At 40.8% G+C, this 14,691-nt stretch overlaps 1 protein-coding gene across 3 annotated transcripts in view; it reads right to left on the bottom strand.

Annotated features, from left to right (window-relative positions):
* The window catches only part of LOC102208681 (uncharacterized), a 5,130-nt gene extending 386 nt beyond the window's left edge, over positions 1 to 4,744 (bottom strand). The window contains exons 1-4 of one of the 3 annotated variants that reach the window (XM_013907818.1): positions 4,594 to 4,744; positions 2,625 to 2,966; positions 1,895 to 2,010; positions 214 to 382 (exon numbers count right to left, since the gene is read on the bottom strand). In XM_013907818.1, coding sequence (XP_013763272.1) covers positions 350 to 382; positions 1,895 to 2,010; positions 2,625 to 2,966; positions 4,594 to 4,663 — 561 coding nt within the window. In that variant the 5' untranslated portion in view covers positions 4,664 to 4,744 and the 3' untranslated portion in view covers positions 214 to 349. Of the gene's footprint in view, positions 1 to 15; positions 2,011 to 2,624; positions 2,967 to 4,593 lie in introns of those variants that run through there. The other 2 variants (XM_005754272.1, XM_005754273.1) reach the window with 2 other exon arrangements.
* Positions 4,745 to 14,691: the final 9,947 nt, after the last annotated feature.

Below are 14,691 nucleotides of genomic sequence, written 5' to 3'. Positions count from 1 at the left end.
CACCCCCACTGCACGTACCTGATCTTTAGTAAGGCTAAGCATTTGCATTTAGGTAAAACTAGTAAAGGTACATACTGCCTTACTGTTATTGGAAGGAAAAGGAACATGTTATGTGACCCCTCCTTACACAGATTTAATACGATTATAAAGTCTTACACTTGTCTTGCCTGCTAAATTATGCTTTCAGCTGTTAGGTGGCTCTAGGCGGTGTACCTGCACTCCAAGCTGACCCGGCCCATCTGGTGTCATGGTTTGCATGGAAGCCCACGTCCTCAGGAAACCTGTTTCATTATTTTAGCCCTGTTGAGGTTCTAGGATTTAACTACATACAAACTTCACTGTCATGATTTCATGTTCTAGATGTTGTCGGATCTGAAAGAGACTGAAAAACAAACAGGTAGTTTTACCCTTTTCTTTTCCAAACATTGTTTACTAGCAAGCATAAACCACTGCACACACACAGTTCATGTTTTAAGTCTAGATGAAATTACACATTTGAGTGGTTGCATCTAGCCACTTCTTCCAGATCATATGCGTGACACACAGTCACTCGCAATCTAGTCATGATACACAATCTCCTCTGTCAAACCCGAGGCCTCCTTCTGGTTGGACAAGGCTGGAAAAACCTTAATGGGCTCCTTTTTATGTGAAGGAGCGGCAACTTTACTCTCAATTGACCAAGCTCCTCACCCCATCTTTAAGGGAGAGCCCAGCTCCTCTATGAAAGAAGCTCATCGATCCACATCACTGCAGATGTGTGCATCAGAGCACCAGGACCTCTGCCCGATCCACAAATCCCAAAGTAGTGTCCCACAGAAGAATTGACCCATATAGCTTCTTCAGCTTGAGCCCGGCTGGGCCAACTGATCATCGCCCTTGAGCCTCTCTCCAGGCTTGGCTCCAGGTTAGGACCCTGGTAGCCATGTTCCAGGCAGGGTACGCTGGCTACCTTGATTTTTTTGGTATAAGAGTGACCCAAATCACTTTTTGCTGCATATTCTTTTGTTTAGATCATGACCCACCATGCTCATACGACTATAGATGTCAAATACACAACGTATTTAAAATAGATATTTATTTTAGTTTTGCAGTAGTGGAAAATAAACAGCATGTCGCTGCATTCCTTGCTCTTTTATTGTCGTGTGGCGTAAATTTCCCAGACGGTGGCGTGTTGCATTTCCCATCTGCCGACCTCCTAGATGGCAATACGTGCTTGTATTCTCCAGCCGCCGACCTCCTAGATGGCAACACGTGCTTGTATTCTCCAACCGCCGACCTCCTAGATGGCGACACGTGCTTGTATTCTCCAGCCGCCGACCTCCTAGATGGCGACACGTGCTTGTATTCTCCAACCGCCGACCTCCTAGATGGCGACACGTGCTTCTATTTCCCCATTCACTGAACTCCCAGGCGGGGTTCGGCTTGCCTTCCTCATCTGCCAATGTATTCTTTCAAATTGCATCAAGACCAAATTTGGGTTGGGGGTGATGGGTGGGGGGACTTATTGGCCTATGTCAACTTATGACATAAGGTAAAAGATGACTGGTGACTCTAGACTTGTCACCAGTCATCAGACTGGGAAGAAGCTGTAGTAACCATCTGTCAGGGACCTTTATGCTGTGAGGATGCAGTAAACTCAAAACCCCTTCCACTTTACTGCAGTGGAAAGGTTTTTGTAGAATTTGAGCTTTGCGTTTGTGGTCTCACTTAGAATTGTTAGACCACTGAATTATTTGCAGATTATTAATGTTATTTGCTTTGTTTCTCTGTCAGATTCATTATTAGAAGGAGGAGAAAAGGGTGAATTCTTTTTACAGCAATTTATAAGCCACTTTATAGCAGCTGGCGCACATACACAACCACACACAACCACAAAAAAACAAAACAGACTGACTGCCAGCCCAGGATGTTCTCTACTGGCTCCAGCCTCCTTCCCTCCAGCCTCCTTCCCTCCAGCCTCCTTCCCTCCAGCCTCCTTCCCTCCATCCTCTGTGTCTCCTCCTGGCTGACCTGCAGGTGAGAAACAGGTGTGAGGTGTCAGCTGTCAGGTAGGTGATGAGTGAAGAACAGAACAGAATCCATTTCCTCTTCAAACTGCTGTCAGACATTATCTACTGCACTCTGATCACATCACTCAGACCAGCTGTGGCTCAGAAGGTAGAGTACGTCAGGTCGTGATTTAATCCCTCTCGGATATATGTCAAAATATTCTTGAGCAAGACACTGAACCCCAAAATAATCCATGCTGCTTTCACTGATACGATGATATTCTGATAATCCCCACCATGTATTATCCATTTGAATCATTTCAAATCATGGAAAAGACTTTCATTTACATAGTGCTTTTTATTTAAACACGGCATTCAGTCAGGTTTGTAGTTTTGTCTCTGTATATCATCTGCCATTTTTAAACAATATTCTATTTTTCAGTTACAGAAAATATTTTGCTTGTCCAATTACTTTACTCTGGCAAAAAAGGAGAAAGAGATACAAGTTCTCTTCAAAATATATTTCAAGAAATGAAAGTAGGGATGTTTCTAGATTTATTGTACTATTTAGCTTTGTACTACACCCACCCGGTGGTATACCCAGGGGAGGTAATGTTGTGAATAAGCCTGTCTCACCTGGGTCAGTAACGTTGAGGAAGACAGTTCTATTAAAGTATCTTCCACTATGGTCCACCCCTTGAAGCTCGTATGTCCCACTGTCGTTGCTGGTCAGGTTCTTCAATGTTACAGAGACTGTGCCGCTGATATTGCTACAGTCCATCCCCTCCACCCGACCCTTGATTGACTCCTCCTGGTCACTGGGACGTGTTGGTGTTGAGTCTTGGCAGTAGGAGATATATTTATCATTGTCTTTATATTTTTCAAGTCTTTTTAGCCATACAGATGTGGTGTCAGTGGGAACCTGAAATGTCAGATTGACACTCATCCCAGGATGTCGTAAGATCTGCTGGTCTGAAGCTGAGGAAAAGAAAAGAAAAGAAAACAGAGTGAGGACTCATCACCTTCACAGCAGCCAATCTGTTTCTGTTCAGAACCACCCACCAAACTACTGAGCCAAACTTTAACACTAGAAGTGATTCGCTCGCTGTAAATCACTTTTAAGAAGACATCTGATGACCCTCTAATGTACTTGTACTGAAAAATGCCCACTTTATGTTGCCAGCACTGCACAACCAAATATTGTTCACCTTGTGTGGTGTAAGTCACCATGTTGTTGGGGATCACTTCCAGTGTGTATAAGGCTTCAGTGCAGGGTTAAGAGACAGGATGTGCTTACCCTGTGACCAAAACGCATTTCCAAAATAGTCATCTACCTCCCATTTAAAACTCTCAATTAGAAACCCACAATACCTCACTAACCAATAAATCTCTCTTTGAGGTGACACCGCACAGGTCTCAGTGGATCATGTCATTTAGACTGAGATCCTACTATTCACATTTTTTAGGCCCAATAGCTGTGTTTTACACAGGAACAGCCACAGACTCTAAACTGTTTCCGTGACTCGCCGTCAGGAGCTGTCCACTGAACCAGTGACATTAGAAACAGGACTGTAAACAATGTACATAGTCTTTAGTGATCGTGTGTTGAGCCACGGGTAACTTTGCGGATTTTACCTGTTACCACATGTGGGGACCGGTCTATAGTCATTTTTTCTAGACGTTTCCTTTTCCACTAATTTTAGGAGAACAGTTTGATACGTTTTAAAGCCTGAGTTTACTCCTCAGATACGTTTCTAATCGGTTCAGTCCAGCTTTACTTTTGACGTTAAACCTGTCCGGTCACCAACACACTGTTGCGATGGTTCGGTTTGGGTAAAAAGGAAAAGCAAGCCGAGTCCGTGGAAGGTGTCAAAAATAGTGATCTTTATTACACACTTTGCGCAGAAGTGCGGGGAAAACAGTTTTACATCAACAATCTCCGCTGGGCGGAGGCTTTTCATGCTTATATTACCATGATGACGTCACACAGTTGGACCTTACTGGAAATGATAACAGTTTGGGCCTGGTCAAACAGTTTACCTAATATGGACATGAACTGCTAGATTTAGAGAAAAACAAGTGTGTATTACATTTGTGCCTTTTGTGAAAGTATGTCTAACAGAAGACTGTCCTCAGACAACCCTAGTATTCTTACTAAGTGTGTGTGTAAACGTGCGTGAGTTATATAAGTACGTGCAAGTTCTCTAAAGGCCTGTGTACGTGCAGAACTAAGGCAGATAACATCCTAAGCCAGGGTCCAGCAGGACCCACAGGCTTCTGTGAAACAGAACTAGGCAACAACTTTAAGCAAATAACAAGAATAGTACAGAACAACAGTAGACTAATTAAAGTACTGATAATCTGTATTGATTAATATTCACATAGATGTGGTTCAAAGATTATTCTGTCAACTGTTCAACCATGGTAAATGATTAATGATTGATACTTCTGCTTATAACTGTGATCATAAGAATACAAAATAAAATATCTCCTGGTCACAACACCCATCGACATATCTACAGAATGTGAATTTATTTATCTGTGAGTTTCTGTAACTTCACAAATCATTACAAAACAGCAGCATTTAAAACCTGCTCAGCCTTACCTGCAGAGCCCAACGAGACGCGGATGACCAGTAAACTCAAGCAGAGACCCAAATATGTCCCAGCACTCATGGCGTTGTTGCGAGTCTTTCTTCTTCGACAGTAAAACTTTTTTTATTTTATATGCGATAGATCCCCCGCGATAAATAAGTTTTAAAAAAATATATTATTACTAAAAAGTGAGAAAAAAAACTTCCCTGCGCCTATCCTCCGTGCGTCGTCCTTAATGTCGATGGGTCCACTGAAAACCGGTGAAAACTGGATCTTCACAAGTTCCGCATACTTACACTTAAACCAATCAGCAGGGGACCTCTATCAACTTATACTACCTGTGAATAAATATTGGTTGAAAGTACACGTGCATGTCTAGGATAGGTCAGTCATCACTGTGCTCTCTGCAGAGGCGGTCCTAGGCTGTTTGGTGCCCCGGAAGAACATCTATCTATCTATCTATCTATCTATCGAGGGAGAGAGAGAGAGTATGCAGACGGCTAACAAACAACCCTTTTAATTTGTTGAGAATAGCAGACAAATCAACAATACATCTCTTACAATTAATGAAATAATATTATTATGCTGAACACAGTCCATAAGATCCAATAAGCCACATCAGCGTCTACTCTCTGTCTACTGTTCACTATCATAGCCAAGTAGCTAACAAAGATAAACAGAAATTGTCACTATCCCTACCAATAAATGTTATCTTGTTTCAGGATGCATGTCATACATAATACCTGCCATTATCCAGTTGACACATCTGCTTACCTGTATCTTCTGCTCCTTTCTTCTCCTCTTCTTTTTTTACCCTTTGCTGACCCTTAAAAATGCATCCCTTTAGAGCCCAGAAGGGTTTAAAGGAATTACTGGCATTAATTGGCTGAGGTAATGCCAATGACATCGAAATGCAGCTGATTGAACTGAGCTCGACTCTGTGGGGTCAAAGTTTGCAGATTTTGATTTGATTGTAATTTTTCCACTTTGTATAACCACATTTTGATGTTTGATTCACGACTAGCAGAAGTTTGAAGCAGATCAAGTCCAAAGTGACTTTTCGGTAGAGAGGGTTGAGTTGATTTAACTCCTCTCTGTATTAAAAATGATTGAAACCATCAAATAAGTAACATTTTAAAATGAAAAGAACCAGAACAGGCATGACACTTTGATTCCAGCTTCAGTTTTATTCAGGTGATATCCACAGGGCACTTGAACATTAGAATTAAACATTAGAATCACAAACTCCCAGATTTCTGATGAAATACATTTCATTTTTAAAATAGAATAAAAATAAATCTTACATTTCACTATTACTAATGAAGTCTGCAATAGAAATAAATATATTAAAAACTGTGTGCAATAACAAAGTTAAGAAGTGTGCACAGTGCTTAATGCTTAGAAACATCTCTGATATAAACACAAGTGTTTTATCTGTTTAAGGTGATGCAGCAGGTAGTTTGATGCAACAAGTAAAAGTAACAACTTTCTCTTTTCAAATGAATATGAAGACTTCCAGTTACGCATGATTTTTGTGAACAGACAGTGAGTAACTAAAAGCACAACTTTGACTCTGGACATTTTTTACCACTTAAAATAAATAAATTAATAAATTAATTAATGGATTTTTAAACATGAAACCTGAAAATCTTTGCGGTCACCTCAGATCAGCTGGAAAAAACTAAAACATTTCAAACAGACTCAAGTTCAACTGCAGCCTGATATGAACCCTGCATCTGCTGTTTTAAGTTTTCTGTACCTCAAAAAAAAAACAACAACACCATCACCACCACCAACAAAACAACCAAAGACATTTTCAAAGGCAGCTCCGAAAACATCACCAACACCCCCACCACACACACCACCGCCATGAACTCCCTAAACAAAAACCTCAGTCCAACAGATCCACTCTTCTCTCCTCCATCCTCTGTGTGTCCTCCTGTCTGACCTGCAGGTGAGAAACAGGTGTGAGGTGTCAGCTGTCAGGTAGGTGATGAGTGAAGAACAGAACAGAATCCATTTCCTCTTCAAACTGCTGTCAGACATTATCTACTGCACTCTGATCACATCACTCAGACCAGCTGTTTTCTACAAAGTCTCATCAACAACATCTTTAGAAACAAACATCAACAACCAGGAAGCAGCTTCACCTCTGATCACACACACACTCAACTCTACTCACTCACCTGGAGGATCAACAACACTCTGGTTGATGATGTTCCCCTGCTGCAGATCCACCCGGTTCTTAAACCCGATGAAAGAGTCAAAGTGTCCAGCCCGGTACAAAACCACGTATTTATAGCCCAGGTTAGCTCTTGTCCACTCTACAGCTAGGATGGAGCGGTCATTTGGAGGTTGACACGGCAGAGTGACGACGGGTCCAGCGGTGATGATTTTGCGCTCTGAAAGACGAAACAACACAGAGGTTAGAGAATTTACAAAAGGTATGTTTATCTGTTTATATGTTTATCTGGTACACTTCTAAAATCTGTAAGTACATTTTTGGTTAATAATGCAGATATTGTTGCCTCTCTCTGTCTGGACGCATTTATTTAAGGGTATAAACTCACACTGTCATTGTCATGTGGTTACCACACACACACACACACACACACGAAATAGATTCAGCCTTGCCACTCGTCTATTTGACTCCTCATTTTCAGTGAGCCAGCAGATATCACACAAGTTACAGTACAAGTGCATAAGTGCTAACAATATCTCATTGTTTTACAAAAATCCCAAACTACTCACCCATGACACCTTCATGTTTCACACCCACCATGGGCCTCAATACCCAAATCCCAAGTCCTAGCGTTGCAGTCATCCTCCTGTTCACTCTCCTTCCACTCTGGAGCACCACTTTTTTTTGCTTGATAAATCCATAGATTTTTTTTTTTAAAAACCTTCAAAATGAAAATATTTTTCTTCTTCTTAGTGTGTCCTTGATACTCCTTTTCCTCAGAAACTGGCTGAAAAGCTAATTTTTGCACAGTTGCACAGAATGAAGTGACATATTTTCAAAAAACTTTTCAAAAGTGCCTTTTTAATCAGTGGAGTGTAAACTCCCTAAGTAAATATTGCAGTTTGATATTTGGACATATCAGTGGAACTCACGTGGCGCCTAGTTTACCGTAACTCTGTGAATAAGAGCATCCAGTGTGACGTAGAAGAGGCATCCTTCCAACTTGTCGGGCGTGAGGGATTTGATACAGTATAACGCATCATATCTAATACACAACTCAGCTGATACTACAGCCGTTAAATGGAAGAGTCGCATTATCTCCATTCACGCCAATGGATCAGTCTTTTGTTGTTATAGCAATGGCAGACTGAGCACAAGAGAGAGGGTTTTATTATTGAGTTCAAAATTTTTCTTATGTACCTATTTTTAGTCATATCAACTTTAACAGCAGGAAATTAACTAAGTACATATTTATTTTCTTTCTCTGTTTTTTTGCCATATTTTTAAAGTAACCTATATTTTACAAAAGCATAATAAGACTTAAGAAGAATTCTGTTGTTGGTGTGTAAGCCCAGTGTTTTTAGGGGTCCCTATATGGCCACCCCTAAGAAAATTTCTGGAGGCGCCCCTGCTTGCAAACATATTTGTGCCTGCCTTTTTTCAGCCAATGAAAACATCTTTACAGAATTAAAGAGAGGTTATATATTGGCCCACTTGAAATGTCTACTAAAGTTTTTAGCAGAAAATTGATAGCAGCTTCTCCCTTTTGACAGGAACGTTGTTTGTGGCTCAATATGTTTGACAAGTAAGCACCGCAGGGAACGATCTGAAGTCTCCGTGTTTAAACTCACGATTCTTCCATTCAAAGGCTTCCAAACTTACGACCAACGCGCCATCTACGATGACGTGACGTGACCACAACTTTGAGATTTTGGAACATTTTTCCAACCAATAAAAGGCACCGAATACTCAATCACACATAGAGGTTTGCACAGTCAGCGGAGTGATTTGTTTTGTTCGCTTCGGCGCCGAGGCGAAATCTCACCGGCGAAAGAGGACGCGGTGGCGACGACAACGAGCATCAGAATCCAGCAGGGCCACGAAAACGTTAGAACAGCCATTTGCGCTTAACCTAAAACAGCAAAGAATGAGGAGGGAATAGACGCAGGATTAAAGTCACGGAGTCCAGTTAGTTTACATTGCACAGTAGAGATTTACGAAAATATATATGTTTGTTTACCGTCGTTTTAAACTACGGCAGAAAATGATGTGACGTTGCTGTACCAGCTCGTACCGTCAACCCGTTAAAACGTTAGCGCTTTACAGATTATTAACGGTAAGTAAACAGCGACGGTCACGTTCAATGTGTCAGTAAAAACAGAGCAGCCGGTGAACGTTTATCTTTTAAAGGTTTTCCGTCAGTTACTCACGAGCTCTCAGCCACGTACAGCCAACACGACCACGGTGGAAACTACTCTGAATGAGCGCGCCGGTTCCGGTGAAGCTTCTTTACCGGCTCCAGAACTTTCTGGAGTTTTCCGGACCAGCGGAGGAGCCGAGACTGCTGCCAGATACATTAACCGACATTTGTTTATTCGTTTAGATTTTTATGTTGCGATTTTACATTAAAGTAAACATGTTTCGTTTAAATAGCTGATTGATGGCGCTCTTTTTTTCAATAAAAAAACTAATCACACGGAAATCATTCAGGCAATCTGTGGGCGGTTCCCGTTCATATAGGAAGTAAACAAACCGCTGTTTTTTTTCTCTCTTCAAACCTTACTTATAAAACACGCCCCCTCCCCTAAGAAAACAAAAGAAAGAAAAACAAACTAGAAAGCACCTACAGAAAGGTACAGCGCTTAGAGAATCACTTATAAGTAAAAACAAAAGAAACAACAACAAAAACAATTCTACAAAAATTTAAATAGACCCGAAAGATTTTCATCCTAAAAGAATTTTAAAAAGTAAAAGCGCGGTGCTCCAGTGGTTAGTACTGTTGCCTCACAGCAAGAAGGTTGTGGATGAGTAAAGTTCAAAGGTCAGAGTTAAGTTATTGACATCATGAGGCTTTTATTGTTAATTCATAAGATTAGGCATGAATGTTTTATCACCTCATAAAATGAATGAAGGAACAATAATGAACCTCACACCCTAAATGCAAGCTGTTCCAACTCTGCTAGGCGCTCAAGAGCACAGTGCACCAAAACAAACACAAATTTGTACAGTTTACTTCCCCATGCCATCACTTGAATTAACACTTACATAGTGTCTCTATTGAACATCCACCATACCTGCTGCTTATCAGTGGTGGTGTGCAGATCGATACTGAAATATCGATTCATCCAATACCAGTCATTTATGTTCTAGAATCGATTCTCATTTTAAAATATCGATATTTTAGTAATTTAAGGTAAATTTGTAGTTTATCGTTAACAGATACAGAGTGGAAAGAAACGATATAATTCGGATTGTCTACATTGGAAGGAGCTACTTCCTCTTCCACCTTTAATAGTCATATGTGAAATATGGCTTTATAAATGTGTCGCTGCCCCTTGGTGCATACACTCACAACAATGGCTGTGTGTAAATGGAGTCATTGGCCGATGTACTTTACCTCCACTAACAGCCAAGACGCGGTTTGTGGTAAATGTGGCAAGATAGTGAGGTGTTGTGGTAACACCACTAAAATCGTCAAACACCTCAGAGTAAATCATACTGTTTATGTTTATGTTGAGATGAACTGAAGAGGAGGGGTGGACAGGGTCAGGTGCTGCTAGGGTGAGACAGACGTCTTTTAGTCCTTTAGTGCTGCGGACAGGCAAGGTGTTCAAAAAAATGTTTTTTATTTCTATGTGATAATTCTGCATTATTAAGTGATAAGAACAAGTAACCTGACGTCCTGTAATCATTATGAGGTATCGGATCAGTATCGCCTGAATTTTACTTGGTATCCGATTGGAAAGGAAATCAGTGGTATTGCACATAACTACTGATCAGAAAGTGTCACGGACACACAAAAACACATGAAAATCCCACCAGGTTATCAGTTAGTGGTGATTACATCCCTGATTTATGACCATTTATGTTTCAGATACAATAAGAAGTGACTTCTTAGCAGCTCATCTAAAGTGTGATTGCCAGTTTGATGTCACAGTTTATTCACGTTTTGACAGCAGGAGAAAAATCTGGCTCATTTCTCACAGGGAGACACAAGTAGTTTCTATCGATCTGCAAACCTATTATTAAAATCAATCCTTTCAATAATGTAGCTCAGATTCTTTTTTATTTATGACAAAGAAACTGCAAAACACACCCCTCTGAGCAACCACTGAGGTTCTGCTTTTTGTATTTGTAGAGTTTTGGGGGGAAAGGGAATGCTGACACCAAGTCAAACACAAGGAGGAAGAAGGGGAGAAGGAGGAAGGTTTTTGCGTTAGCTGATCTCAGAGCTGGTTTGATATCATTGAGCAGCAGGATGGAGGAAACGTCTCTGCTGTGTCTGCTCTGTAAGCTCACTCTGTGTTTTTCATGCCTCTGCTGTCTTGTTGAATGTGAAACTCTGAACTAACCTGAGTTTAATTTCTCTTTAGTTCTGATCTCACTGCTGAGCTGCACCACAAACCAAGGTCAGTAACCTTCTTCTGTCACACTGTAAACCTGACTCACTCTTCCAAGACACATTTAGTAAGAACCAGTTGCAGCTAACTGCAGACAGACTCCCTCTAAATAATGTCAGTGTTATCTCATTCCTCCTGATAATCTAAATGATTTAATGGGGCGGGAATAGCTCAGTAGGTAGAGTGGTGACCCCATGATTGGTCGGGGGTTCGATTCCCCTGAACACCTACCCTGAGGTACCTCTGAGCAAGGTATCGTCCCCACACACTGCGTCCAATGGCTGCCCACTGAGTGAATGGGTTAAATGCAGAGAGGAATTTCCCCATGGGGATCAATAAAGTACACTTTTTTTTATGTCCTACTTCAATCAAATATACCAACAAGTCACACTTTTTGACAATCAGCCTTGTTTAAGAAATCATTTCTGCTTCATTAAACATCCAGTACAAGGATTGCTGATGTGAGCAGTTCAGTCAATCTGATGTATCTTCTTACTCACAGCTCGTCTGACTGTGAGTCCCAGCAGCTCTCAGTTCTTTGAATATGACTTTGTGTCTCTGAGCTGTGAGGAGGACGACAGCTCTGCTGGATGGACTCTGAGGAGAAACACAAGCAAACGACAGAGGACTCAGTGTGGAGATGGGTGGGGAAGATTGGTTGGTTATTTCTGTAACATCACAGTTTACCTATCAGACAGAGAGGGTCCCATCAGTAACATGGTTAACCTGACAGTCACTGGTAAGCTGAGTGTGTGGAGTTAGTGTTGATGAAGCTGTGTGTAAATGGATGAAATGCTGTAGTTTGTCTCTGTGTTGAGGTGGATCAGTGATCCTGCAGAGTCCTGTCCTCCCTGTGATGGAGGGAGATGACGTCACTCTGCTCTGTAAAACAAAGACCACTCGTAATTAATTGTAGATAAAAACCAAACATTAGTGCTCAGAGGAGGATGGCCAACATATTCTGTGTGTCTACCAGGAATGGCACTATTTTATAATCAATAAAACAGTTTTGTTAATGTCTTGCTGCATTTTGTATAAGTTCATACTCAAGTTGTAAAAAGCAAAACACTAAAACTATCCTATTACACTTGTATGCAAAAAATACACTGCACCCAAACTATTTCACAGTTCATTAATACTGATCTTTTTATTTAGCGAGGCTCCAAATGCTTTCAGTGAGAAATAACTACACAGGTCTCGCATGCCACAGCCACTGTGCAAAGGATGTCAAACTCATGCCACATCCTGTTTTATTTTGATAAAATAAAATATGTTTCCTTTTTACCTTTTTGTCTTTTCTTTTTTTATATATATTTTCCAATATCTGTAAATTCCTGATCATGTAAGTAAGACTGGACCTCTGAATCATTTTTCCATCTTCTCATCCTGAATCAGCACAAACAGGCTGTATCCCAATTCAGGGTCTGCAGCCTTAAAGGCCGCATTTTAAGGCCGATTACATCACAGCGACGCGACGAAGGCTGTCCCAATTCAAAGGCTGCTCGAAATGCGGCCCTCAGATGCGTCATCATTTCCCTGAATTTTAAGGATGTGGCGGTGTAGACTTCGTGGCCCAACATATCCCAGAATGCACAGCGCGGCGGTGGGTGTGGATAATTTTGCCGAAAAAAAACATCGGACGAGGGTCGCCCGAAGAGTAAACTTTAAGTAAGTACTGAATATTATGTCACTTATTTATGTGCAAATGTTTAATAATGAAAAACATTAAAACATTACTGTTGGCCACATGTCTGCAAAGTTATGTGACATTAGTGACGTTTGTACTAACTTGGTTTTTAAGCCTTTACTTTAAAATATACGCCGTTCAATAGCTGAGCTTAATCTTACAGAGAATGATCAAAGCTCATGTAGAAACAAACAAATGAACAAAAGATTTTCTCCTTCATGTCTGTCAAACAAAGCTGTATGACACGTTTCCAGCTGTTAGTATCATGGTTGCTAGGCAACCTGGGCAGCACACCGAAGGCTAGACCGTCCCATTTCACAAGCTTCGCACTTCCGGCCTTAGCGGTCTTTGAGTACACGGCCCTTGTGGACCGTTAAGGCTGCGTACTTTAAGGCTGCAGATCCTGAATTGGGATACAGCCACAGACTCTAAAAAGTCAGTGATGTTGTAAATGACCTTATTTCTCATGTAAACTCTGCTTCCATCTACTGACAATACTGATGTATTACAGCAGAACTGTGTTTTCACTCACTCTTGGACTATGGGACACATTTATTTGATAAAAAAAAAAAAAAGACTCTTACAACCTTATATTTTGACACTAACTGGGACCACATCCCAAAAGCTGATTCTGTTCATCTAGATGTAGCGTTTTCAGTGGGGAAAACGTTTCGTCACTCATCCAAGTGACTTCTTCAGTCTCAGCTGACTGCAGGTTTCCCCGATCTTATAAACAGTACATTTGCATAATGACTGAAACCAGCCCACTGAAGGAACAATGGGCTGTGAGGTCCGTTCCTTATTAATTAATATCAATTCTCATGACCATTAATCAACAACAGCATATTTTATTATTTTATTTTAGATTTTAAAAATATAACACAAAAACAAACAGGCTCAGATGTGTTACAGAAAAAAACAATTCAAACAAACATGCGCATCACAAAACACCACAGGATAGAATACTAAAAGCTGGAGTTGATGAGATATTACAAATCTGGGTCGAGTTTATCCATTGATGAAAGCCCATTGAACAAAGACCAGTGATCAATGGCCATCAGTTGAACTGAATGTTACTGATCTCTTCCTTGTTGGTGCGTTTATACTTTAACACTGAGACATTGAAATCAGGCGAGGAATTCCCCATCTCGGACATAACTAATGGACTGACTGGACTAACACAGGCAAAAAGAAGGCCATTCTGCCATTTGTTTTTAGAAGCCACCCATCTCACATCAGCTTTTTAAAGTTTTCTCCAATCACTTCTCAGAAACTGATCAAACTCCAGTCCTCAAGGGCTGAAACTTTTAAATGTGTCCCTGTTGCAATAAAGCTAAATAAGCTGAATTAGCAAGACTTTAGAACTTGACTGTGGCAATGTACTGAAGTGGCTATTCAGCCATTTGATTCATATTATTTGCACTATGAGTGTATGAACATTGTGCAATAAGAGTAATTAAATAAGTACACTTTTCCAAACACTTACTTACATTTATTTAAATTTACTTGAGTAGGGTTAGATGTCGCCATCTCAGTATTCAGTCAAGTTCTATAAAGTCTTGCCCTCAAGGCCTGGAGTTTGACACCCCTACTCTAAGGCTACGTTCACACTGCAGGTCTTAATGCTCAGTTCCGATTTTTTGATCAAATCAGATCTTTTTGTCTGCTTGTTCACGCTACAAATAAAATGTGACAGCAAACGTGCTTGTGTGAACCCTCAAAGCGGCCGGCATGTGCAAAAGAAGACGTCACACACACAACGCGCTCTGTTTAGACACAGACCAAACAATATTGTTTGACTGATAGCCTGTTAGGGAAAATGTTCTAAAACACTTCTTCA

Source organism: Pundamilia nyererei, unplaced genomic scaffold (assembly GCF_000239375.1).
Source record: "Pundamilia nyererei isolate P.nyererei 1_Seehausen unplaced genomic scaffold, PunNye1.0 scaffold00530, whole genome shotgun sequence".
In the NCBI taxonomy this organism is placed as follows: domain Eukaryota; kingdom Metazoa; phylum Chordata; class Actinopteri; order Cichliformes; family Cichlidae; genus Pundamilia; species Pundamilia nyererei.
Note: the sequence above shows the minus strand (reverse complement) of the source record. Positions and strands in the feature narration are given on the sequence as shown.